We start from the raw sequence: 21,048 nt of genomic DNA on the forward strand, positions 1-21,048 counted from the left end.
AGCTGATTAGTTGAGACATTCATTTAATGATGAATTGACTTGCTTGAGTGATTGGTTTTATCATTCGATTGCTTTGTCATTTAATCAATGATTGATCTTTAATTACTTCATTGGTGAGGAAGTTTTCCAGTGTGATCAGCAGGATGGACTTGGGGCTGAAGTCCACCAGTCTGCAGTCAGTCAGCCAGGTTTGCAGCACATCCAGACTCCGATGGTACACCTTAGCACGGTCCCCTGACACATTTGGACCACCTCTGGTAGAAAAAGGATAACCACAAATAACCACAGAAATATAATTACTAGACTTGACATTCTAATTACATAGATTATGAGGTGAAATATGTAAATGAGCTATATTCGAGCCTAATATATTTAAATCTTTGGCATACATACTTTTACTCTCTCGGACATAGCTCAGTCGTGTTTTTTGAGAGATTAAAAAACCTGTCATTATTACAAAAGAGTCAAATAAATTCAGGACAGCTATTTCTCAGAACTCCCCTGGAAGTTTTGATTTTCAGCCCGGGTCAGGCCTGATATTCTGAGAACTGATTTGGGCCTGGGCTTGGATTATTCGACATCATTGCATGTTTGGAGACCAATGCTACTGTAGTAAGAAATAAAGGTGTGCCTGTAGCCTCTCTCTCTCCCTCTCTGTGCTAGACATGAGCCTGCAACTCCCTCTCCAGCTATCCATCCAGCCCAGAACCCAACTTGCTGTAGAGCAGCGTTTCTCAATCCATTCCAAGGGGTGCACATTTTTTGTTCTTATCTATTCCAGACCAAAACCCCATCTAGCTGGCGTCGCTATTGTCCGTTTCCGGAGTTAAAACTATGTAGAATAGGCTCCCTCCAGTTCTCTCTCAATGTCTCTGAGGAGGTGGTTACGCCTGAGCACTGTAAGCAGGAGTGGAGCCCAGTCTGGTGCAGGAGGATGCAGAGCCCACACATTTGAAGATTCATTCAGATGACAAACCATTTAGCTGTGGTTACCGTGAGAAATGCTTCAAGTATTTGTGAAACCTAACCAAACAAATAAGGACTCACACAGGAGAGAAACAATTTATTTGTGGTGACGGTGGGAAAAGCTTTAATTGCAAGGGGACCCTGAACAGGGACATACTGTTTGTCCACAAATAAAGAACACATGACAAAAACGGAGAGAAGAAAGAAAAATAGGCACAGAGATCTTCTGTGGGGGGGGGGTATAATATGGACAATACTGTTAGGAAAGCAAAGCGAGAACTCTGTATCATTTTTCTGTGGGTGTCAGATAAATGTACAGTACTCATTCAAGGGGATTATTATTTTTTTTTTAAACATTTGTAAAGTAATAGTGAAGACATCAAAACTATAAAATAACACATATGGTATCATGTAGTAACCAAAAACGTGTTAAACAAATCAAAATATATTCTTCAAAGTTGCCACCCTTTGGCTTGATGACAGCTTTGCACACTCTTGGCATTCTCTCAACCTGCTTCATCAGGAGTGCTTTTCCAACAGTCTTGAAGGAGTTCCCACATATGTTGAGAACTTATTGGCTGCTTTTGCTTCACTCCGCAGTCCAACTCATCCCAAACCATCTCAATTGGGTTGAGGTCGGGTGATTGTGGAGGCCAGGTCATCTGATGCAGCACTCTCCTTGTTCTGATGCAGCACTCTTCTTCGTCAAATATTCCTTACACAGCCTGGAGGTGTGTTGGGTCATTGTCCTGTTGAAAGAAACAATGAGAGTCCCACTAAGCACAAACCAGATGGGATGGTGTATCGCTGCAGAATGTGTGGTAGCCATGCTGGTTAAGTGTGCCTTGTATTCTAAATAAATCACCAGCAAAGCACCATCACACCTCCTCCTCCATGCTTCACGGTGGGAACTACACATGCGGAGATCATCTGTTCATCTGCTCTGCGTCTCACAAAGACACGGCGGATGGAACCAAAAATCTCAAATTTGGACTCATCAAACCAAAGGACAGATTTCCACCAGTCTAATGTCCATTGCTCGTGTTTCTAGGCCCAATCAAGTCTCTTCTTATTATTGGTGTCCTTTAGTATTGGTTTCTTTGCAGCAATTTGACAATGAAGACCTGATTCACGCAGTCTCCTCTGAACAGTTGTTGTTGAGATGTGTCTGTTACTTGAACTCTGAAGCATTAATTTGGGCTGCAATTTGTGAGGCTGGTAACTCTAATGAACATATCCTCTGCAGCAGAGGTAACTCTGGGTCTTCCTTTCCTGTGGTGGTCCTCATGAGAGCCAGTTTCATCATCGCGCTTGATGGTTTTTACGACTGCACTTGAAGAAACTTTCAAAGTTCTTGAAATGTTCCGGATTGACTGACCTTCATGTCTTAAAGTAATGATGGACTGACGTTTCTCTTTGCTTATTTGAGCTGTTCATGCCATAATATGGACGTGGTCTTTTACCACATAGGGCTATCTTCTGTATATCTCCCCTACCTTGACACAACACAACTGATCGGCTCAAATGTGTTAATTAAGAAGGAAAGAAATTCAACAAATGTACTGTATGTTTAAACACTATTTATAGAGTATGACATACACTTATAGATGATTTGTGAAGCATTTATGTAGTGCTTATACTGTAAGTTGTACTTCATTCAAAATGGGACCTATCCTATATAAATACAGTTTGATTTTATTGGATTTTAATTATGCAATGATCAAACAATACAGAGTTTTGTTGAAATTCTGGAATCAGCTGAATGGCAAGTTTAATTGTATGGCCCAATCCAACTTTGATAATATCAGTCTATTATTGCAACAAAGGACTTCCATTTTGGATTCATACTCAAGAGGGTAACAAATTCATAACATTTCAAACATGGTGGAAGAATGTTGGACTTATCCCAGGAGCAGGTTACTAGTTCTGAACGATGTTGTCATAGTTAAACCATTCTGTTCAGTTTTCTTGAAGTAAAGTGAATATGAAAAGTATGATAGACTGCAGTTAAAAGGTAGCTTTCATGCCAATATAATTTTATGTGAACAAAAATGTGATCCTCATTTATACAGGCCCATGTTTACAGTTTTCTTACTTGACAGTTATAGTAGTACTGTCATTTTGGCTTTTATTTTTTATTTTTACAAGTGGCCACTCATTTTCTTATTGTTTCTGACAAAAGCCAATTATATTATCTCAATTAACATTTTACCATAGAACTAGAATTACTTGACCAGACATTCTAATTCCACAGAATCAAATAACCATAGAAATAGTATGACTAGAACGGACACCATCCAAAGAGCATGAAATGAATTTGTGTTTTATGTCTGTCTGTCTGTCTTTATTTCTGCTACAGTAGCCTACATACCCTGCTGCTACAGCACTGGTGAATTTTTCCATCAGGAACTGAAGGAGTTCTTGAGGGGTGCAGAAATAGCGGTATGTGTACAGGAACTGTTGGATGTAGCCCTCCAATGGAGCATTTCTGTCAGAGGAGATAGAACACAGAGTTTAGTATGGTAGCTGTTGAATGTGATCTCACTACACAACATGTCTCAAATAATTAGGACAAATCACAATGAAACACGTTTGGGCACAAATCTAAATAAACAGAAATGTCTGTTTGTGCCATATGTAGGATATAATGTAAAATGTTCAGCAATCATAGGCATGATGGTGGACAGTAAAATGTGGTGCTCAGTTTAATAACACATTGTCCACTAGAGGGAACACTATTTAAACCATACGTGCTGATACACTGTTAATCACACTCATGGGTTTAATAGTTCATGTTTTACTGTAACCTAAACGTGTTACTGTAAGCTAATATATAGTTCATTAGTGTTACCTGGCATAGAGGTAGGACATGAGACCCAGGGGTGTGGCGGCCTGCAGGCTGCTCTTCCCTCTCTCTGCCCCAGACAAAGACACCAATCCCAGCACGGAAGGCTCCTCTGAGGGCTGGAGATCCAGAGGGCTCCCTGGACCAGATGCTGCCAGGGAGGGGAGGAGGGACATATCCATACCCCACTGATCCACACTCAGAACCTGACCAAAACAACCAGGCAGAGATGCACACTAAAAACAAATGGTTACATATAGTGCCAAATAAGGGTTATTTGGCTTGCAACCATAGCGGAAAACCTTTTAGTGGAACTTTCTTAAAACGTTCTATAAAGAACCATGCTCATCAGGTTCTAAATGGAACCTGTATGTTGCTATAAAGAACACTTTCCTAAGGTTCTATAAAGAACCATAAAAAAGGTTCTATACTCCGCTATGGTCACAACCCTTTTTGGGGCTATATAGAATCCTTTTATATGCTACTCTATAAACATTTAAGGGAGAATGGTTCTATAAAGAACCTCTCTCAATCTCAAAGGTTCTTTGTAGAATCATACAAGTTATTTTATTCTTGTTTAATAGCGATATTATATTGTTAAAATTCCATAGGTTTTATTATTGTGTTTATTAACAAGTTGAATCTAATGATGGGTCATTCGCTCCCTGATTTGTTTACTGCTACTACCGTTTTTATAGCTTAAAACAACTTTTTTCTCCAGATAAGTTACAAAGTAATTCTCTAAAGAGAGTGAACCCTCACTGCAAAACAATAAATAGTGGGGAGAGCGGATCAATCTGGCCAACTTAGATTGTTTCAGTGCGTTTAAAAAAAAAAAATTGTAAGCCAAAAACATTTAGGCTTTACATTGGAGATCTGCAATTTTTTCATGGTTATAGGTTGACTTTTAAGCATATTTTTTTTAATTAAGAGTTGTCTGGGAGCCAAATGAGCCGGCTCATTTACGTGAAGCCAACTCAACGAAAAGACTCGGAATGATGATGACTAGTTGAATCAGGTGTGCTAGCTATGGAACGGTTGGGGGTCCCTGAGGTAAGAATTGAGAACTTGTAATTTAGTCAACCATTCTCTATTGACACAAGGCCATACATAAGTCTTTCACAAGACACAGGGCCGGATTAAGAAATCATCTGTTCAACCTGTCCGCACCTCAAGATATTTCTTTACACAGTCTAGGAACTCCACTTTAGACCTCAACTCCTCAAGCTGGACCTTGAGTTTGGACAGCATGAATCTAGCCTCCGAACCTTCAGAAGAAAAACACAGAAATATTACATTTATTTCTCTATTTATCAACCAATAGTAGACATTGGGAATTATAAAAGTGATGAAGGATTGATTTGTACCTTTATTTTTTCTCTCTTGGTGGAGCAGCTTTTGGTAGAAATTCCGGGTCTTTTTCAGATTCTTCATCTCGATCATGCGCTGCTGTTGAAGCTCCTACAAGGAGAAAATGCAATACATTAAATATAAAGTAGACACCAAGATCATTCAGATCACACACTCTATAAGGCGCCACTCGCCTGCCCACTAGTCATTCGCAAAACATGCCTCTCTTCCTTGCGCACCGCGAGAAGGGAAATGTGGTGATACATCTCACTCATATATGACCCGATTCAGGAAACTAGGTGTATGTCGCAAGTCACGACTTCACAGGAGAGCCGTTTGAAAGTAAAAAAGATTTTTGTTTATCAAAATGCGTTTTTTGGCAGAAATACCTTCTCGAACATGTGAACTTTCATGTGCCTTAATAACAAACATGTATGCCATCTGTAAATATGAATAAAATCATTAAATTACGATCCTTGTTGGTTTAGCCACAGAAAAAGGCAGCAACCTTCCCACTAGCCATGATTGGCTGAGATAATGAGTGTGCTGGACATGCCGAGAGAGGAGTACGGATTGGTCTGCCATATAGAAGGCTTCTGTCTATTTGAGCTGGTCAGTCTGTGTTGGTAATCTGTCGAATGTATTGTGTAGTGGAGCTGCATAAGTGATGCTCTCCACTTTCTGGAGGATCAAGTTTTGAAATCAGTGGAATTAGAGTATGATAGCTATAGAGATGGAGAAAACACCTGTCTCCGGATTACATCTTCAAACTAAGGGCAACCGTGGCATGGCATTTGTGACAGGGAGACACGTCCATCATGCATGATGATGTATACAGGTAAGATAGTCTATAGCTAGCTACATTTTCAGATATTACACATTTCTAATTTTGACAGAAAGTGGTTTCATTTGTAGCTAAAGTGTACTGTTAGCTAGCTAGCTAACACTAGCTGGCTGGCTTCCTAGCTGACACTATTATTTGTATCCTAGAGCCATTTGCTTTTCTAGCTAGAGCCTAATGTTAGCTACCTAACATTGAACCTGGTTGGTTAGCTCGCACCATATTCATGCAGGGTAGTAACGTCATGATTTGGCACTGTGTTCATTGTTGTTTAACTAGCTAACGTTAGCTGGATGGCTCGTTAGCTAACGTTACGCAACGTGTGTGATCTTACACAATGTTTACCTAGCTAGGTTCATTGTTTAGCTAGCTAGCTACATGTCTTAAGCTAAAGTGTACAACACCAATTGAATATGGCCAGTGTCAGTAAACGTCTGCAAAAAAGCGTAATGAAATTGTTGCCAACAGAGCTGGTTAGGCTGTTTTCATGTTGTCCATAGGTAAACAAATCATCGGCCAGAGCGTCAAGTGTGCGCTCTGAACGCTCTGAGAGCAAAACGAGATGGGTGGGGCTAAAGCTTAAGAGGGTGTGAACAATGTTGAATGGGTGTAGACAAAGAGCTCCTCACTAGATACCAAAACATTCAAAGGCCATTTTCTCAAAAGTGAGTTTACAGGTTTATCAACATTCAAAGCAGAATTACTTTCCCACTGTTCCTCAAAAATGCAGTGTATGATATACCATTTTGTAGCTCTGAGTCTCTACTTTTATCCAATGTATAAAACACTATTTCAAATTTTGCTACCTAAGACCGAATCCAAGTGGTGAGTAACATATCATATAACTGGGGTTAAGAAATTTACCTTGAGTTCTATTTCAAATATTTGTTGAGATGTATCACTTATGGTATATGGCCAACTCTCGTATCATAGACATGCCTTTCGAACACAGGTAGTCATCCAACACATTCCTCCCTCAGAGATTCTGACACTGAGGACATTATGCACCAACGAAGGTGCAGTGACATCCAGTCGGCACAACTTAATAAAAGTATGAGGGGTAGCCCAACAAGCCATATCACAAATGCCTTTAAACAGTGCCCAAGAGGTAGCCATGCCTCTGGTGGAATGAGCACTCAGGCCCTCCAGGGGCTGTAAATCTTTGCTATTATAAGCCAATATAATAGCCTCCACTATCCAATGGGACAGTCATTGACCCTTGGGGGGGGGGGGCACCCAGGAAACAAAGAGCTGGTTGCTCTTGCATATTGCTCTAAAACGATCCAAGTAAATGCACAACGCGCATACTGGACACAAACGGTTTGAAGGGCGACGGGTGGAAAACCACAAGCTCTAAGGCGAGACAATTCTGCTTTGCAACGTAAGGGCAATCAGTAAAGCAGTTTACACAAAAGATATTTCATCTCCACGCTTTCCAGCGGTTGCTGTGAAATAGCCTCAAACACAATAAACAGGTCCCAAGACGGGGCTAAAGGTTTGAAGACTGGGCGTAAGCAACTTGCTCCCTTCATAAAATTACATAACAGAGGGTGCTGTGTTGTATAAGCCTATATGGCAGACCGAGATAGCAGCTAAACAGACCTTTACAGTGGAGAAAGCTTTCCCTCTGTCCAAAAGGTCTTGCAAAAAGCATCAAATCATGATGCAAAGCACTGGTAAGGAATTACAGTTGAAGTCGGAAGTTTACATACACATAGGTTGGAGTCATTAAAACTCGTTTTTCAACCACTCCACAAATTTCTTGTTAACAAACTATAGTTTTGGCAAGTCGGTTAGGACATCTACTTTGTGCATGACACAAGTAATTTTTACAACAATTGTTTACAGATAGATTATTTCACTTAAAATTCACTGTATCACAATTCCAGTGGGTCAGAAGTTTACATACACTAAGTTAACTGTGCCTTTAAACAAGCTTGGAAAATTCCAGAAAATGATGGCATGGCTTTAGAAGCTTCTGATAGGCTAATTGACATCATTTGGGTCAATTGGAGGTGTACCTGTGGATGTTTTTCAAGGCTTACCTTCAAACTCAGTGCCTCTTTGCTTGACATCTTGGGAAAAATCAAAAGAAATCAGCCAAGACATCAGAAAAATAAATTGTAGACCTCCACAAGTCTGGTTCATCCTTGGGAGCAATTTCCAAACACCTGAAGGTACCACGTTCATCTGTACAAACAATAGTATGCAAGTATTAACACCATGGGACCACACAGCCGTCATACTGCTCAGGAAGGATACGCGTTCTGTCTCCTAGAGATGAACGTACTTTGGTGTGAAAAGTGCAAATCAATCCTAGAACAACAGCAAAGGACCTTGTGAAGATGCTGGAGGAAACGGGTACAAAAGTATCTATATCCACAGTAAAACGAGTCCTATATCGACATAACCTGAAAGGCCGCTCAGCAAGGAAGAATCCACTGCTCCAAAACCACCATAAAAAAGGCAGACTATGGTTTGCAACTGCACATGGGGACAAAGATCGTACTTTTTGGAGAAATGTCCTCTGGTCTGATGAAACAAAAATAGAACTGTTTGGCCATAATGACCATTGTTATGTTTGGAAGGAAAAGGGGGAGGCTTGCAAGCTGAAGAACACCATCCCAACCGTGAAGCACGGGGCTGGCAGCATCTTGTTGTGGGGGTGCCTAAAACAGGGAATACTCATGAGGATTAAATGTCAGGAATTGTGAAAAACTGAGTTTAAATGTACTTGGCTAAGTGTATGTAAACTTCCGACTTCAACTGTATCTGTCTCTGGTCACACCACTTCTCAAAAACACATTTACATTTTAGTAGACGCTCTTATCCAAACACGCCACTTGATTCAATACAGTGAGCATGTAGAAGGGGCTCTTGCACTCTGGATAGCCTCAAAGCCTGTTGCATTCAGATTCTCGGGCCAGACCCGGGGGTTACTGGGTGAGGATGGAAAATCTTTCCATTTGCTTGGGTCATCAGGACCCTGCGTAACGGGAGTTTCTCTGACTGTAGAGGGGCTACCAGAATGAGGAATAAGCCTTGGTCACTCGCTCTGACCAAATGCCGTCCATATTATCTCTGAAGAGAATTCTCTTCGGGTTATTGTCACAGCCGCGTATATCCCCCCTCAAGCCGATACCACGACGGCTCTCAAGGAACTTGTGTGGACATTAACTTGAGTGGACACTGGACATTATGAAAACTTGAAACCATATATCCTGAGGCTGCATTTATTGTAACTGGGGATTTTAACAAAGCAAATGTGAAGAAAAGGCTGCCTAAATTCTATCAGCATATCGACTGTAGTAATCTCGCTGGAAAAACACTCGATCATTGTAATTCCAACTTCCGGGATGCATACAAGGTCCTCCCCCGCCCTCCTTCAGCAAATCTAACCACGACTTAATTTTGCTCCTCCCTTCCTATAGGCAGAAACTCAAACAGGATGTACACGTGCTAAGGACGATTCAACGCTGGTCTGACCAATCGGAATCCACGCTTCAAGATTGTTTTGATCATGCAGACTGGGATATGTTCCGGATAGCTTCTGAGATTAATATTGACATGTACACTGAGACGGTGACTGATTTCATCAAGAAGTGTATGGGAGATGTTGTACCCACAGTGACTATTAAAACCTACCCTAACCAGAAACCGTGGATAGATGGCAGCATTAGCGCAAAACTGAAAGCTTAAACCACAGCATTTAACCATGGCGAGGTGACTGGGAATATGGCAGAATACAAAGAGAGTAGTCATTCCCTCCACAAGGCAATCAAACAGGCAAAACGTCAGTATAGAGACAAAGTGGAGTCGTAATTCAATGGCTCAGACACAAGACGTATGTATGTGGCAGGGTCTACAGAAAATCCCGGACTACAAAAGGAAAACCAGCCATGTCGTGGACACCGTCGTCTTGCTTCCAGACAAGCTAAACAAGTTCTTTGCCCGCTTTGAGGATAACGTTTACATATCTTACAAAACAAAGGAGCTGATTGTGGACTACAGGAAACAGCAGAGGGAGCACCCCCCCATCCCCCAAAAAGATCATCAAGGACAACAACCACCCAAGCCACTGTGTGTTCACCCCACTATCATCCAGAAGGAAAGGTCAGCACAGTTGCATCAAAGCTGGGACTGAGAAACTGTTTTTCAGTCTCTATCTTAAGGCCATCAGACTGTTAAATAGCCATCACTAGCACAGAGAGGCTGCTGCCTACATACACAGAAATCCTTGGCCACTTTAATAAATGGAATACTAGTCACTTTAATAATGTCACTTTAATAATGTGTACACTACCGTTCAAATGTTTGGGGTCACTTAGAAATGTCCTTGTTTTTGAAAGAATAGCAATTTTTTTGCCTGTTAAAATAACATCAAATTGATCAGAAATACAGTGTAGACATTGTTAATGTTGTAAATGACTATTGTATCTGGAAACGGTAGATTTATTTAATTGAATATCTACATAGGTGTACAGAGGCCCATTATCAGCAACCATCACTCCTGTGTTCCAATGGCACGTTGTGTTAGCTAATCCAAGTTTCTCATTTTAATCGGTGAATTGATCATTAGAAAACCCTTTTGCAATTATGTTAGCAGAGCTGAAAACTGTTGTCCTGATTAAAGAAGCAATTCAGCTGGCCTTCTTTAGACTAGTGGAGTATCTGGAGCATCAGCATTTGTGGGTTCGATTACGGGCTCAAAATGGCTAGAAACAAAGCACTTCCTTCTGAAACTCGTCAGTCTATTGCTGTTCTGAGAAATGAAGGCTATTCCATGCGAGAAATTGCCATGAAACTGAAGATCCCGTACAACGCTGTGTACTACTCCCTTCACAGAACAGCAGAACCTGGATCTAACCAGAATAGAAAAAGGAGTGGGAGGCCCCGGTGCACAAGTGACCCCAAACTTTTGAACGGTATATACTGTATTCTATAGTATCTAATTCATCTTAGTCTATGCCGCTCTGACATTGCTCATCCATATATTTATATATTCTTGATTCCATTCCTTTACTTAGATTTGTGTGTATTAGGTATTTGTTGTGAAATTGTTAGATATTACTTGTTAGATATTACTGCACTGTCGGAACTAAAAGCACAAGCATTTTGCTACACCCGCAATAACATCTGCTAAACACGTGTATGTGACCAATAAAATTATATTTGATTTGAGTGGGGAGTATTAGACATAGGAGAGGGAAAACGCAGAGCAGCACCCCTAGTCAAGGTGTGCGTTTTTTTACCAGGGCAGAAAAACCACACTCAGTCTGTGATGCAAAGAGATCTATGGTGGCTTGACTGTGATCCTCCCAGATCTGGTTCGCCTCTTAGGGAGTCTCCGGTCCCCGTATAGGGCATTCCCTCTGCACATCAAGTCCATTTCCACAGTTAGTAAGCCAGGGACCTGAGTTGCGCGTAGGAAGAGTAGGTGTGCTCTGCACCACAGAATAGTCTTGACAGCTAGTCTGTGTAGACGCAGAGCGCGAGTGCCACTTTGGCAGTTGATGCATGCTACCACGGTTGTATTGTCTGTCCTGATCAGGATATGACAATCTCGAAGGAAGGACTGAAAGTGTTTCACTGAGTGGAACACTATCAGCAGCTCAAAGTGGTTTGACTGAGCGAGAAGGGGCTGTGGGAACCACAACCTATCTAAAGCTCTTTCCTCGTAGGCTGCGCCCCCTCCTGTGAGTGGTGCACCTGTCGTCACCACCTTCCTCATTGACACTGCCCCCAGGCGAATGCCAGGAACAAATATCAAGGGGCTCCTCCCATGATAGAGTGCCCAGAGACAAACTGAGTTTGTTGTTATGTAAAGATAGAGTTGACGTCATTTACACAGACATTGGGCATCTACCCAATGCTGGAGGTTTCTCATGCTCAGTAGACCCATCTGTGCTACTGATATGGTGGATGCCATCAATCCCCACACTTAGGGACACATTCTGAGCGTGACCGAGCACCTCCTGAGAGGCACTGGCGGAACAACATGATGCGGTCGTCGGATAGTATAGTATGATAGGAGAGAAAACCCAGCTTGACGTCTGGATATTCTTATCTCTGTCTCGGCATTAAAAACCTTTTTATTTGGTTGATCTTGAACCCTTACTTGATGAGAGGGGTTACAAGGGAGGCCGTGTCTTGTACCGCTTGCTCCTGTGTCATGGAGCAACGCAGGTATGATGACAGATTGCTTATGTGATGACAGAACGCTTATGTGAAAATAAGTGTTCAGTAGGTCGACTGAGGTGAATTAGTCACCTTGACGAGTGAAGCAAGACCTCACGTTGAGTGGAGCGAGACCCCCACCCAGGAACCAGGAACTGCCGGGAATAGAAGCCGACAAAGTTTTGACACTGGTATTACTCTGATTGATCTGTTGCTCAATAGAGAGGTTTTCTCCTCTCCTATGCGAACTGAGTCATCACTTGCTGTTGAAGTTAAAGTCCAGTTAAAAACGGGTGGGTTCAGGACTCCCGAGTGACACAGTGGTCAAGGCACTGGTTCGAGTCCAGGTTCTGTTGCAGCCGGCCGCAACCGGGAGACCCATGGGGTGGCGCACAATTGGCCCAGCGTCGTCGGGGTTAAGGGAGGATTTGGTCTGCAGGGATGTTCTTGTCCCACTGCGCACTAGCGACTCATGTGGCAGGCCTGGCGCCATGCACGTTGACATGGTCGCCAGGTGTACAGTGTTTCGTCTGACACATTGGTGCGGCTGGCTTCCAGGTTAAGCGGGCATTGTGTCAAGAAGCAATGCGGCTTGGCTGGGTTGTGTTTTGGAGAACGCGTGGCTCTCGACCTTCGCCTCTCCCAAGTCCGTACGGGAGTTGCAGCGATGGGACAAGACTGTAACTACCAATTGAATACCACAAAAATTTATTTTTTAATGGATGGGTTCATGGCCAGCTGTAGTCATCTGTACCCCTTTATAACTGTGGTCAATGCTCAGGGCTGGACTGCGCATGCGTGTCAGTGCCCTGCTCTTGCGGCAAGTTGCACACAAGTTAGATGACTCTCACTCACTAGTGCTGCCCTTTTGTTACGTTTTTTTTTGCCCTTTGCTAGACGCAGGGATTGGAGACACTGCTTGGTGGCGACTGACAAATTGTCTTCCTGCCTCAGCTACTTAGAGAAGAGCCAAAGGGAGAGCTGTGACACCGAGGGCACTTGGAGGAAGAGTGAGCCCCCTCCGTACGCATAGGAATGAGTCGCTGCACAATGGGTCGGGTTTTAGGAGCACATATGTGCCTCTCCCCCGTTGTGATGGGGGGGGGTGTCTGTGCTCCACCATCAAGAGGACAGGCCAGGACATCGTGTGCGCTGTGCACTGTCCATCTCTGCTGCTGGGGACTTACTCTATGTCGGGCGCCCCTTCTTCCCTCCAGGGGAAGGACTTGGCAGGAATTGCAGGAAGTCTGTTTTCTCCTTGTCTGACAAGCTGGACAAGTTGCGCCAAAGGCCTCTCTATCCTACCACACCAAGGCTCCTGGAGTGCACACAGGCTTGAATGGCACTTCTGGAGGATGAGATCTGTAACCACACAGATCTCATCCCAAAAGTCTGTGGCCGGATGTGATTTTGACCTAAACTTTGCCCATCTCTTGTAGCAAATCAGCCTGGTAAGCCAGCAGCAGGGATGTTACATTTAATGGCCTTTACTGAATGTGCCACAGACACTAAGACCTTGTGGAATAAGGAGGAGGTGAAGCGCTCCATCTTTCCAGGGAGAGTAGTGCCGGCTGTAGCCGAGGCATTGGAGTTGAAGAGGCTAGCCAATGACAGCTCGACCACCGGCGGCTTGCCGAAGCCAGTCTCCTCCATGCCCTGAAAATCCATGCTAACAAAGTGTTAGGTTAGGACTTTACTGGACAGGGGCTTGTCCCAAGCTGGGACCGCTGGGAGTAGTTGCTTCCCCAGGATGGTGCGAGAGGGGAGCTTCCTCCCGTCGATCCAATCCCTCTATGTGCTGCCACCCCCTATGGTTGCGGGCCAGTTAATACCAAGCATGGACGCTGCCCGTTTGGAAACATCGACAATCCCGAATATTTTCATCGAATGCAGATGCTCCGCTGAGTGAGGAAGAGGGCCTCGTGCTATGGGGTTGGGCTTCCTCTTTTTCCTCGCTGGCTTTGAGGAGTTCGTATTCCTCCTCCATTGCGAATATTCAAGACCCCGCCTACGCTGCTTCTGTCTGAAACAGAAGGACAGAGATAGTCCAAAACCTCGTCCCAGGAGGGCTGGGTAGCCTCCAAGCCCGGAGGCTGTACTGGCGACGAGTCTGGTTTAGGGGCTGCTCTGCGCGCTCGCCGTTTGAGGACAATCGCAGGCTGTGCCCTAAAATGCACACATGACTCTGGGATAGCGAGAGATGCTTCTGCGTCCTCAAGCCCCATGCAGGCGGCACACAAAGAGTGTGTATCCTTGTCGGAAATAGTAGCCTTGCATGGACACAGGCGTGCCGGTGCTGGGGCAGAAGTCCTGCTCGTAGTAGCAGGCTCCATGGCTACGAGATTCACTTTTGCCATAGTTCTCATGCAAAGCTAGCTAGCATTCACCTCGTGAGCTAATAGCCTAGCTAGTTAGCACAATACTAGCCGGAGAAAGCTCATGCTTTCTTTGTCTCTCGATGAACAATGTGTTTCTCTCGGCTGTCAATGTCACAGTTGTCTTTGGAAATGGAGGACCAAAACGCAGCAGGTATGTGTACGCTCATCTTGACATTTATTAACTCAGAATCAAAACAACAAAACGAAATGAACTTACGCACAACGAAACAGTCTTGAAAGGCTCACTCGGCAAAACAAGAAACAATTTCCCACAAATACACAGACAAACACACCCAACTAATATAGGACTTCCAATCAAAGGCAACACCAAACAGCTGCCTTCAATTGGAAGTCCACCCCAATTAACTCAACAAAGAAATAGATACCTAGACTAAACATAGAATTACATAAACAAGGAACAGTGCCCAAAAACCCCGGAATACATAAATCAAATGCCCTTTTTAGAAAAACCACCACCCCTAACCACATAAAACAAATACCCTCTGCCACGTCCTGACCAAACTACAATACCAATTAACCCTTATACTGGCCAGGACGTGACAGTCAAACTGTAAAGCTAAGGACGGACAGTCTAGTCAACACGACACAAGGGGACATGGGTCGAACTAAATGAGAGAGAGGAGAGCTAGCGATTCTACCTCGCCAGGAGAAAAGCCAGTTGTAGAGTTATAGCAAGCTTTCCAGCAAGCTAGCTAGGTTAGCCAAGCCTTCTGGCGAGAGCTAGCCAAGTTTCAGCAACTAGCCATGTGACGATAGCTACCACTGGAGAAGTAGTGAGTAGAAAAATCGGAGAATTCTCCACGAAGCAAAATAACTTTCCTTACAGTCAGTCAATAATAGGGCTGAGGTCGAATGTTCAACAGTGTTAACCTCACGGTTCGACTAGGAACTGTTTTGCAGGAAGACAGGTTCAGGTCGTGCTGAGGAGAGCTTCAGGAGCATAGTGACTCTTTGCAAGAAAGAGAGTGCGAATGACTAGTCGGTGGGCAAGTGACGCCCTATTCACCACTCGACCTGTCTCCGACAGACACTATGTGATTGGTTTCTAACATTGTGGATCGCTGCTCTTACCATACCATAAGTGATATATTTCAAATACTTTTTTCGATGTAACTCTTTTTGGTTCCAGGTAGAACCTTTTCACCAAAGGGTTCTTTAAACGTTTTTTGTTGGGTGAAAATGTTGTCCTAGTAGGGATAGCCGAAGAACCCATTAGGGTGTAGATGCAGCACACAAAGAGCCTTTTAGAATGTCTCCAATGTATGTACAGGGCTGGCTCTCTGCTTGCATCACTCACTATGGTAACAGAAATCAATAGATCTTTTGAAGTGAGAAACGGGGCACATCTAATACCGATTTGGAGCCATGGCTCTTAATGTGTGCGAGTGGGGCGGTCAGACTGTTCCAGTGAAGGAGCAGATAAAAGCCCACATCATTACCATCAAAGCATACACAGACAAAGACAGCTCATTGTTATTCTATTACACATGATAATGACCTTTCTGTCGAAGGTCGGAAATATACCATATTAATATTCAATAACAGTTTGGAGAACATAATGTGTCAATTACCCTAAAACCCCCAACTCCTTTCTTCCTATCCACCTCAAATCATGATCATACCATGATTTGCTACAGCTATTAATGTCGTTTTGCTTGGTTTTAAACAAATAATCTCGTAGACTTTTCATGAAATCCATGCACTTATCCAATTTGACTGAAAGTGTAATTACTATATAATCATAAATGTATAGTAATTTATTAAAACAATGTTATTTGGTGCATGCTGACAATAAAAAAATTATATTATAATGTAACTCAAACAGGAGTTGCAACGCAGTGGTACATTCTCTATTATAGGCCATTACTCAATCCAATCATTTTAAATTAAGGCCGAGGCTGCGGATCTGAAGGCAACCGCCCCATGGAAGCCTCTTCCCCAGAGTCAAGGATCTGAAATCACGTTCCGCTCATGTGTTTCTTTACCTCTACTTTACGCACTATTTTTTTTTATGGTCACCCTCCCTTCACATTTCTCACTGTCAATCGTGAATAATAATTCTTTAAGTTTTACCATGCAGCATCCACATGCCAACCATTTGATCTCAATCAGTGTCATGGGAATATGCATCGTCTTGAGTTATGTACAATGTTGTTTTGAAGTACAATGTTGTTTTGAAGTACAATGTTGTTTTGAATTATGTACAGTGAGCGAATTTTAGAGCGGATGATGTTAACAAACTGTAGCATACCTGTGTTTTGTTTCAAACAAAGCACATATTTTGATTAGTGGCTCGTGTGATGTTGAGTTTTGGTTGCTTGAGAGAAAGTTGCGACCATTCGCACAATGATCCCAAATTCTCATAAGAAATTAAGTGGTGTTTTTGTCTTACAGTAATGTTACACTATGCTATTACAATTTATTCTGTTATGTTATGTGTTCTTGCAGACATTGATTCAGCTTTAATATAACTTTTCTAAACAAATAACTCACTTTATTTGAATTAACTTTATTGGTTGTCTTGAAAAGTGCATAAATTAAAATGTATTATTATTAAAATAATAGCACCATTCTCCATTCATCACTGAATATTTCCCAGAGTAGCCTGTTTTCCGGGTAGCTGAAACGAGCAGAGCAGAGACTGTGCGTAAAGTAGAGAATCCCGAACATGTGCACAAACTTCGGACCTTTAGCTGTCGGGAAGAGGGTTGCAGAGAATTCGGATCCACAGCCACTCTGTTATATCAAAAATGCCACTCCTATGTAACTGACATTACACAATGTCTGTATCATCATAAGAAATGAATACAGCTTGACCATTGGCTGCAATGCAACAAACAATGCCAGGATAAAATTTTGTTCAAAGAGAGAGGAGGCCTTTTAATATAGTGAGTTGAACAGTAGAATTAGAACAGCCTTGGCAATGACACTGTATTACAGTTTTTTTTACAATCGCTAGGACCCATTTCTCAATAATTAGGTCACTTTTTCAAAACTCTTCACACAGCGAGCACAACAGCAGTCTATCTGGGCTAAACTGTGGATCATTTTTCATTGCTTTGCACAAAATGCATTCAATGACTATATCTTTCAAATGTCATTAATTATTTTCTCACTCAGACACAAGCACCACCAAAACTCTATGTACCTACATGCCAATTTGCACATGTTTACATACTCTTTTCAAAACTGTTAAACTTAAGTTCAAAACCTAACATAACACAAAATTGAATAAGACAGCAATCTGCTACAGTAATATCGTATTGAAATCTATTCAAATCTAAAAAATTAAATACTATCAAAACAATTAGACCAACCACGGCTGATTCCCATTGTAGCTGAACACCTACCCAGGTGTTAGTCTTTCAATTTCATTACCATCTATACAAAAGGGGACATCTTAGGAATAATGCTGTACTGTAATGTAAACATGGACCCAGACAGAGATAGAGAAGTGGCTGACAGAGGAAGAAGAGTGGCTGGGAGAGGGAGAGGGAGAGGAGTACGTATGCGTGGTGGAAGAAGACTGAGAGGAAGATCAAGAGCTGTAGTCTCAGGTGAGATTAGGGCTACTATAATTGATCATGTAATAAATCATGGTCTATCAATGAGAGACGCTGGTCTGAGAGTGCAATCCAAATCTGTAACGCTCAACAGGGGCATCTATTGTGAGAAATTTCTGGCAAAACAACAAGTAAGATGTGCATTTTGCAAGGGCATCTGACTGAACAGCACATTACAGAAGTAAATTGAGCAAAGCCTCCAAACCCACTTGTGTGTAATTGTTTTTGCATTTCGGCTCAGGACCCAACGGTTACCTCCCATAGGCGGGAGAGGTACGATTTTCCCTGCTGTGCAGGAAACTGCAATCGTTGATATGGTCATCAGAAACAATGGCATAAAACTCACAGAGATTCGGGACAGTTGGCAGCCAACATTACATTTGGAAATATTCACAATGTAAGCATAACAACTATTTCTAGAGTCCTAAAACAACATCAAGTCAGGATGAATCAGTTGTACACTGTCCCCTTCGACAGGAACTCTTAACGAGTCAAGAAACTCAGGAACCAATATGTCCAGGTAAGATGACTATAAAATACACAACTGGTTTTGAACAAAACCAAACAGGGCAGAGACACACAATGGCATTGTTTTAGGTATAATGTAAACTACCATAATAGCCTAACTCTTATGTTGCCATGTTGATTTATTTTAGATAGTCATGGAGATTGAAGCCAGGCAAACACCCCACATATTCATCTTTGTGGATGAGGCTGGTTTCAACTTGGCCAAAACATGGTGGTGAGGAATGAATGTGATTGGGAAAAGAGCCACAGTGGATGTCCCGGGCCAGAGGGGTGCCAACATCACAATGTGTGCAGCAATATCCTCTGATGGATTGCTGTTACACAAACCGCTAATTGGGCCATACAACGCCGAGCGTCTCATTTCATTCCTGGATGTCCTCTATGGAAGAGTTGTGCCAGGTGAGGAAAGGGTTGCAGTGAGGCGAAATCGGCCAACGTTTGTAATTGTATGGGACAATGTGGTATTTCACCACTCCCGTGCAGTCACAGAGCGGTATGCAGCCCATCCCAGGATGGTGTCACTTTTCCTCATGGAGGTGGAAGGTTTATGACCACCATCCACATGATCAAATGTCCCTCCTGGACGCAGTGAATGCTGGATGCCTGGACATATCTGCAGAAGATTGCCAGGGATGGACCAGGCATGCCAAAAGATTCTTTCCTAGGTGTATTGCCCAAGATGACATAAGATGTGATGTGGATGAGAACCTGTGGCCAAATGCAGAAGACAGGGTTGACTAGCATTGCTACTGTATCTGTATCGGTAGATGGTGTATATACAAATTCTTGTATTTTGGAATCCCTCAATGCCAAAGAATGACATAAAACATATTGAAGCATATTGCATCATGTCTGATTCATTCCTGTAACATATACTGCAGTGAAGTCTAAACAGTAGAGAGGTGTAAAGGAATTTGACAAAAGAAAACATTGTGTAATGCTACCTGTTGGTAGTGTTTTTTTAGGTCGTTGTTTTATGAGTGACAACGTGTGCCTGTTGGGTGACAACCTTTGCTAGTGTTATGGAAGAATCAGTTGAATAGAGACATGTATGAAGTGTTTTGTTAGTTTTAGTGCATTTTGGATGTGAAATGAACTGCTGTGCCAAGCTGAAAGTTGGTTAGGAGAACAGGGTGAAGAGTTTTGAAAAAGTGACCTAAGTATTGAGAAATGGGTCCTAGGGATTGTAAAAAACTGTAAGACATAAACATGATTACGCTTTACTTTGGTCTACTTGTATGTATATAGACTTACAAGGTAATTACATAATAAGTGCTTCTTATTTATGTCAGATAAATGTAATCAAACATCATTATGTACCTCTTTCATTACATACCATTTGGTAGAAAGTAGTAACTAATTATGTTGTAATATTTGAAGCAAAAGACAGTATACATTGTTGCCATATGTCTTCTAAAATCAGCTAAAATGAGAGTAAAGTATAAACACATTTACAATAAAGCACTATTCTAAACATTGAGACCATGGTATACTATATGGTCAGTCACGACTCACAGCTGGTCTATTCTATTTAATCTCAATAGCTTTTCCTCCCAGTTTACCCACCTGTGTTTTCAGCTCCAGGCACGGTGACTCACTGTGCTGTCCCAGGGTTATAGCATATTCCACCACATCATGACTAAAACAGTCTTCTCCATAGAAGGCCAGGCCCCAGGCTGGGCTGAGGCTGTGGCTAGACTCCTCTGCTCCGGAGCAGGGGGAGAGGAGACGCTCAAACACCAGCGATTCTGTGTCCTCCATGTCCTTGGAGCAGCTCATCTGGCCTAGGTGGCCCACCCTCAGTGGCTCGTCCATCCCACACAGAGAGTCAGCTTCAGGGGGGCTTTCATCACTGACCCCCACTGGATGCTCGGCACTCTCCATGGCCTCCTTACCCAAACACTCAGCAGCTCTCAATCCTGGACCAGGAAACAGGCAGATCAGGAAGAGAGAGAGAAAAAGGGATGGGTCAGGCAGTGTGCGTGTGCGCGGGCAGAGATTTTGAGAGGTGGAATTCTCTCAAGGCTGAAGTTTTCTTTCGTTAAAAGGCTCTTTTAAATTTGTTTGTTGGCAAGCAGTTAAATGTTAATCTTGCTATATTGTTAGATTCTGCATCACAGGCGTACTCCACCTACCAATGTGAGCAGCCTATTTTTGCTCTGATTAATCATCTCAAACATAACGTCTTTTGTGTGAAACTGAAGAGGTATGTTTGTGTGTATGTGAGTGTGCAGTGTTTGTTACCAACGTGTCGTTGGTGTGAGTGTGTATTATGCTAAGTGCATGTATTGGTGTGTGTAGATGGAGAGGAAGTAACTGTTACCACAACAACCCTCTCCAGCTGAGGAGATCATTGTGACATCGCAACACGATTTGGGC

At 42.7% G+C, this 21,048-nt stretch overlaps 1 protein-coding gene across 3 annotated transcripts in view; it reads right to left on the bottom strand.

The window, feature by feature from the left end:
• Positions 1–21,048, bottom strand: part of LOC115153050 (kinase non-catalytic C-lobe domain-containing protein 1) — an 80,822-nt gene that overhangs the window by 22,875 nt on the left and 36,899 nt on the right. For 2 of the 3 annotated variants that reach the window (XM_029698080.1, XM_029698083.1), the window contains exons 17-22: positions 20,236–20,588; positions 5,179–5,272; positions 4,982–5,079; positions 3,818–4,047; positions 3,338–3,454; positions 107–254 (exon numbers count right to left, since the gene is read on the bottom strand). In XM_029698080.1, the coding sequence (XP_029553940.1) occupies positions 107–254; positions 3,338–3,454; positions 3,818–4,047; positions 4,982–5,079; positions 5,179–5,272; positions 20,236–20,588 (1,040 nt within the window). The remainder of the gene's footprint in view (positions 1–106; positions 255–3,337; positions 3,455–3,817; positions 4,048–4,981; positions 5,080–5,178; positions 5,273–20,235; positions 20,589–21,048) is intronic. The other variant, XM_029698082.1, reaches the window with a different exon arrangement.

This window comes from Salmo trutta, chromosome 18, assembly GCF_901001165.1.
Source record: "Salmo trutta chromosome 18, fSalTru1.1, whole genome shotgun sequence".
NCBI lineage: Eukaryota > Metazoa > Chordata > Actinopteri > Salmoniformes > Salmonidae > Salmo > Salmo trutta.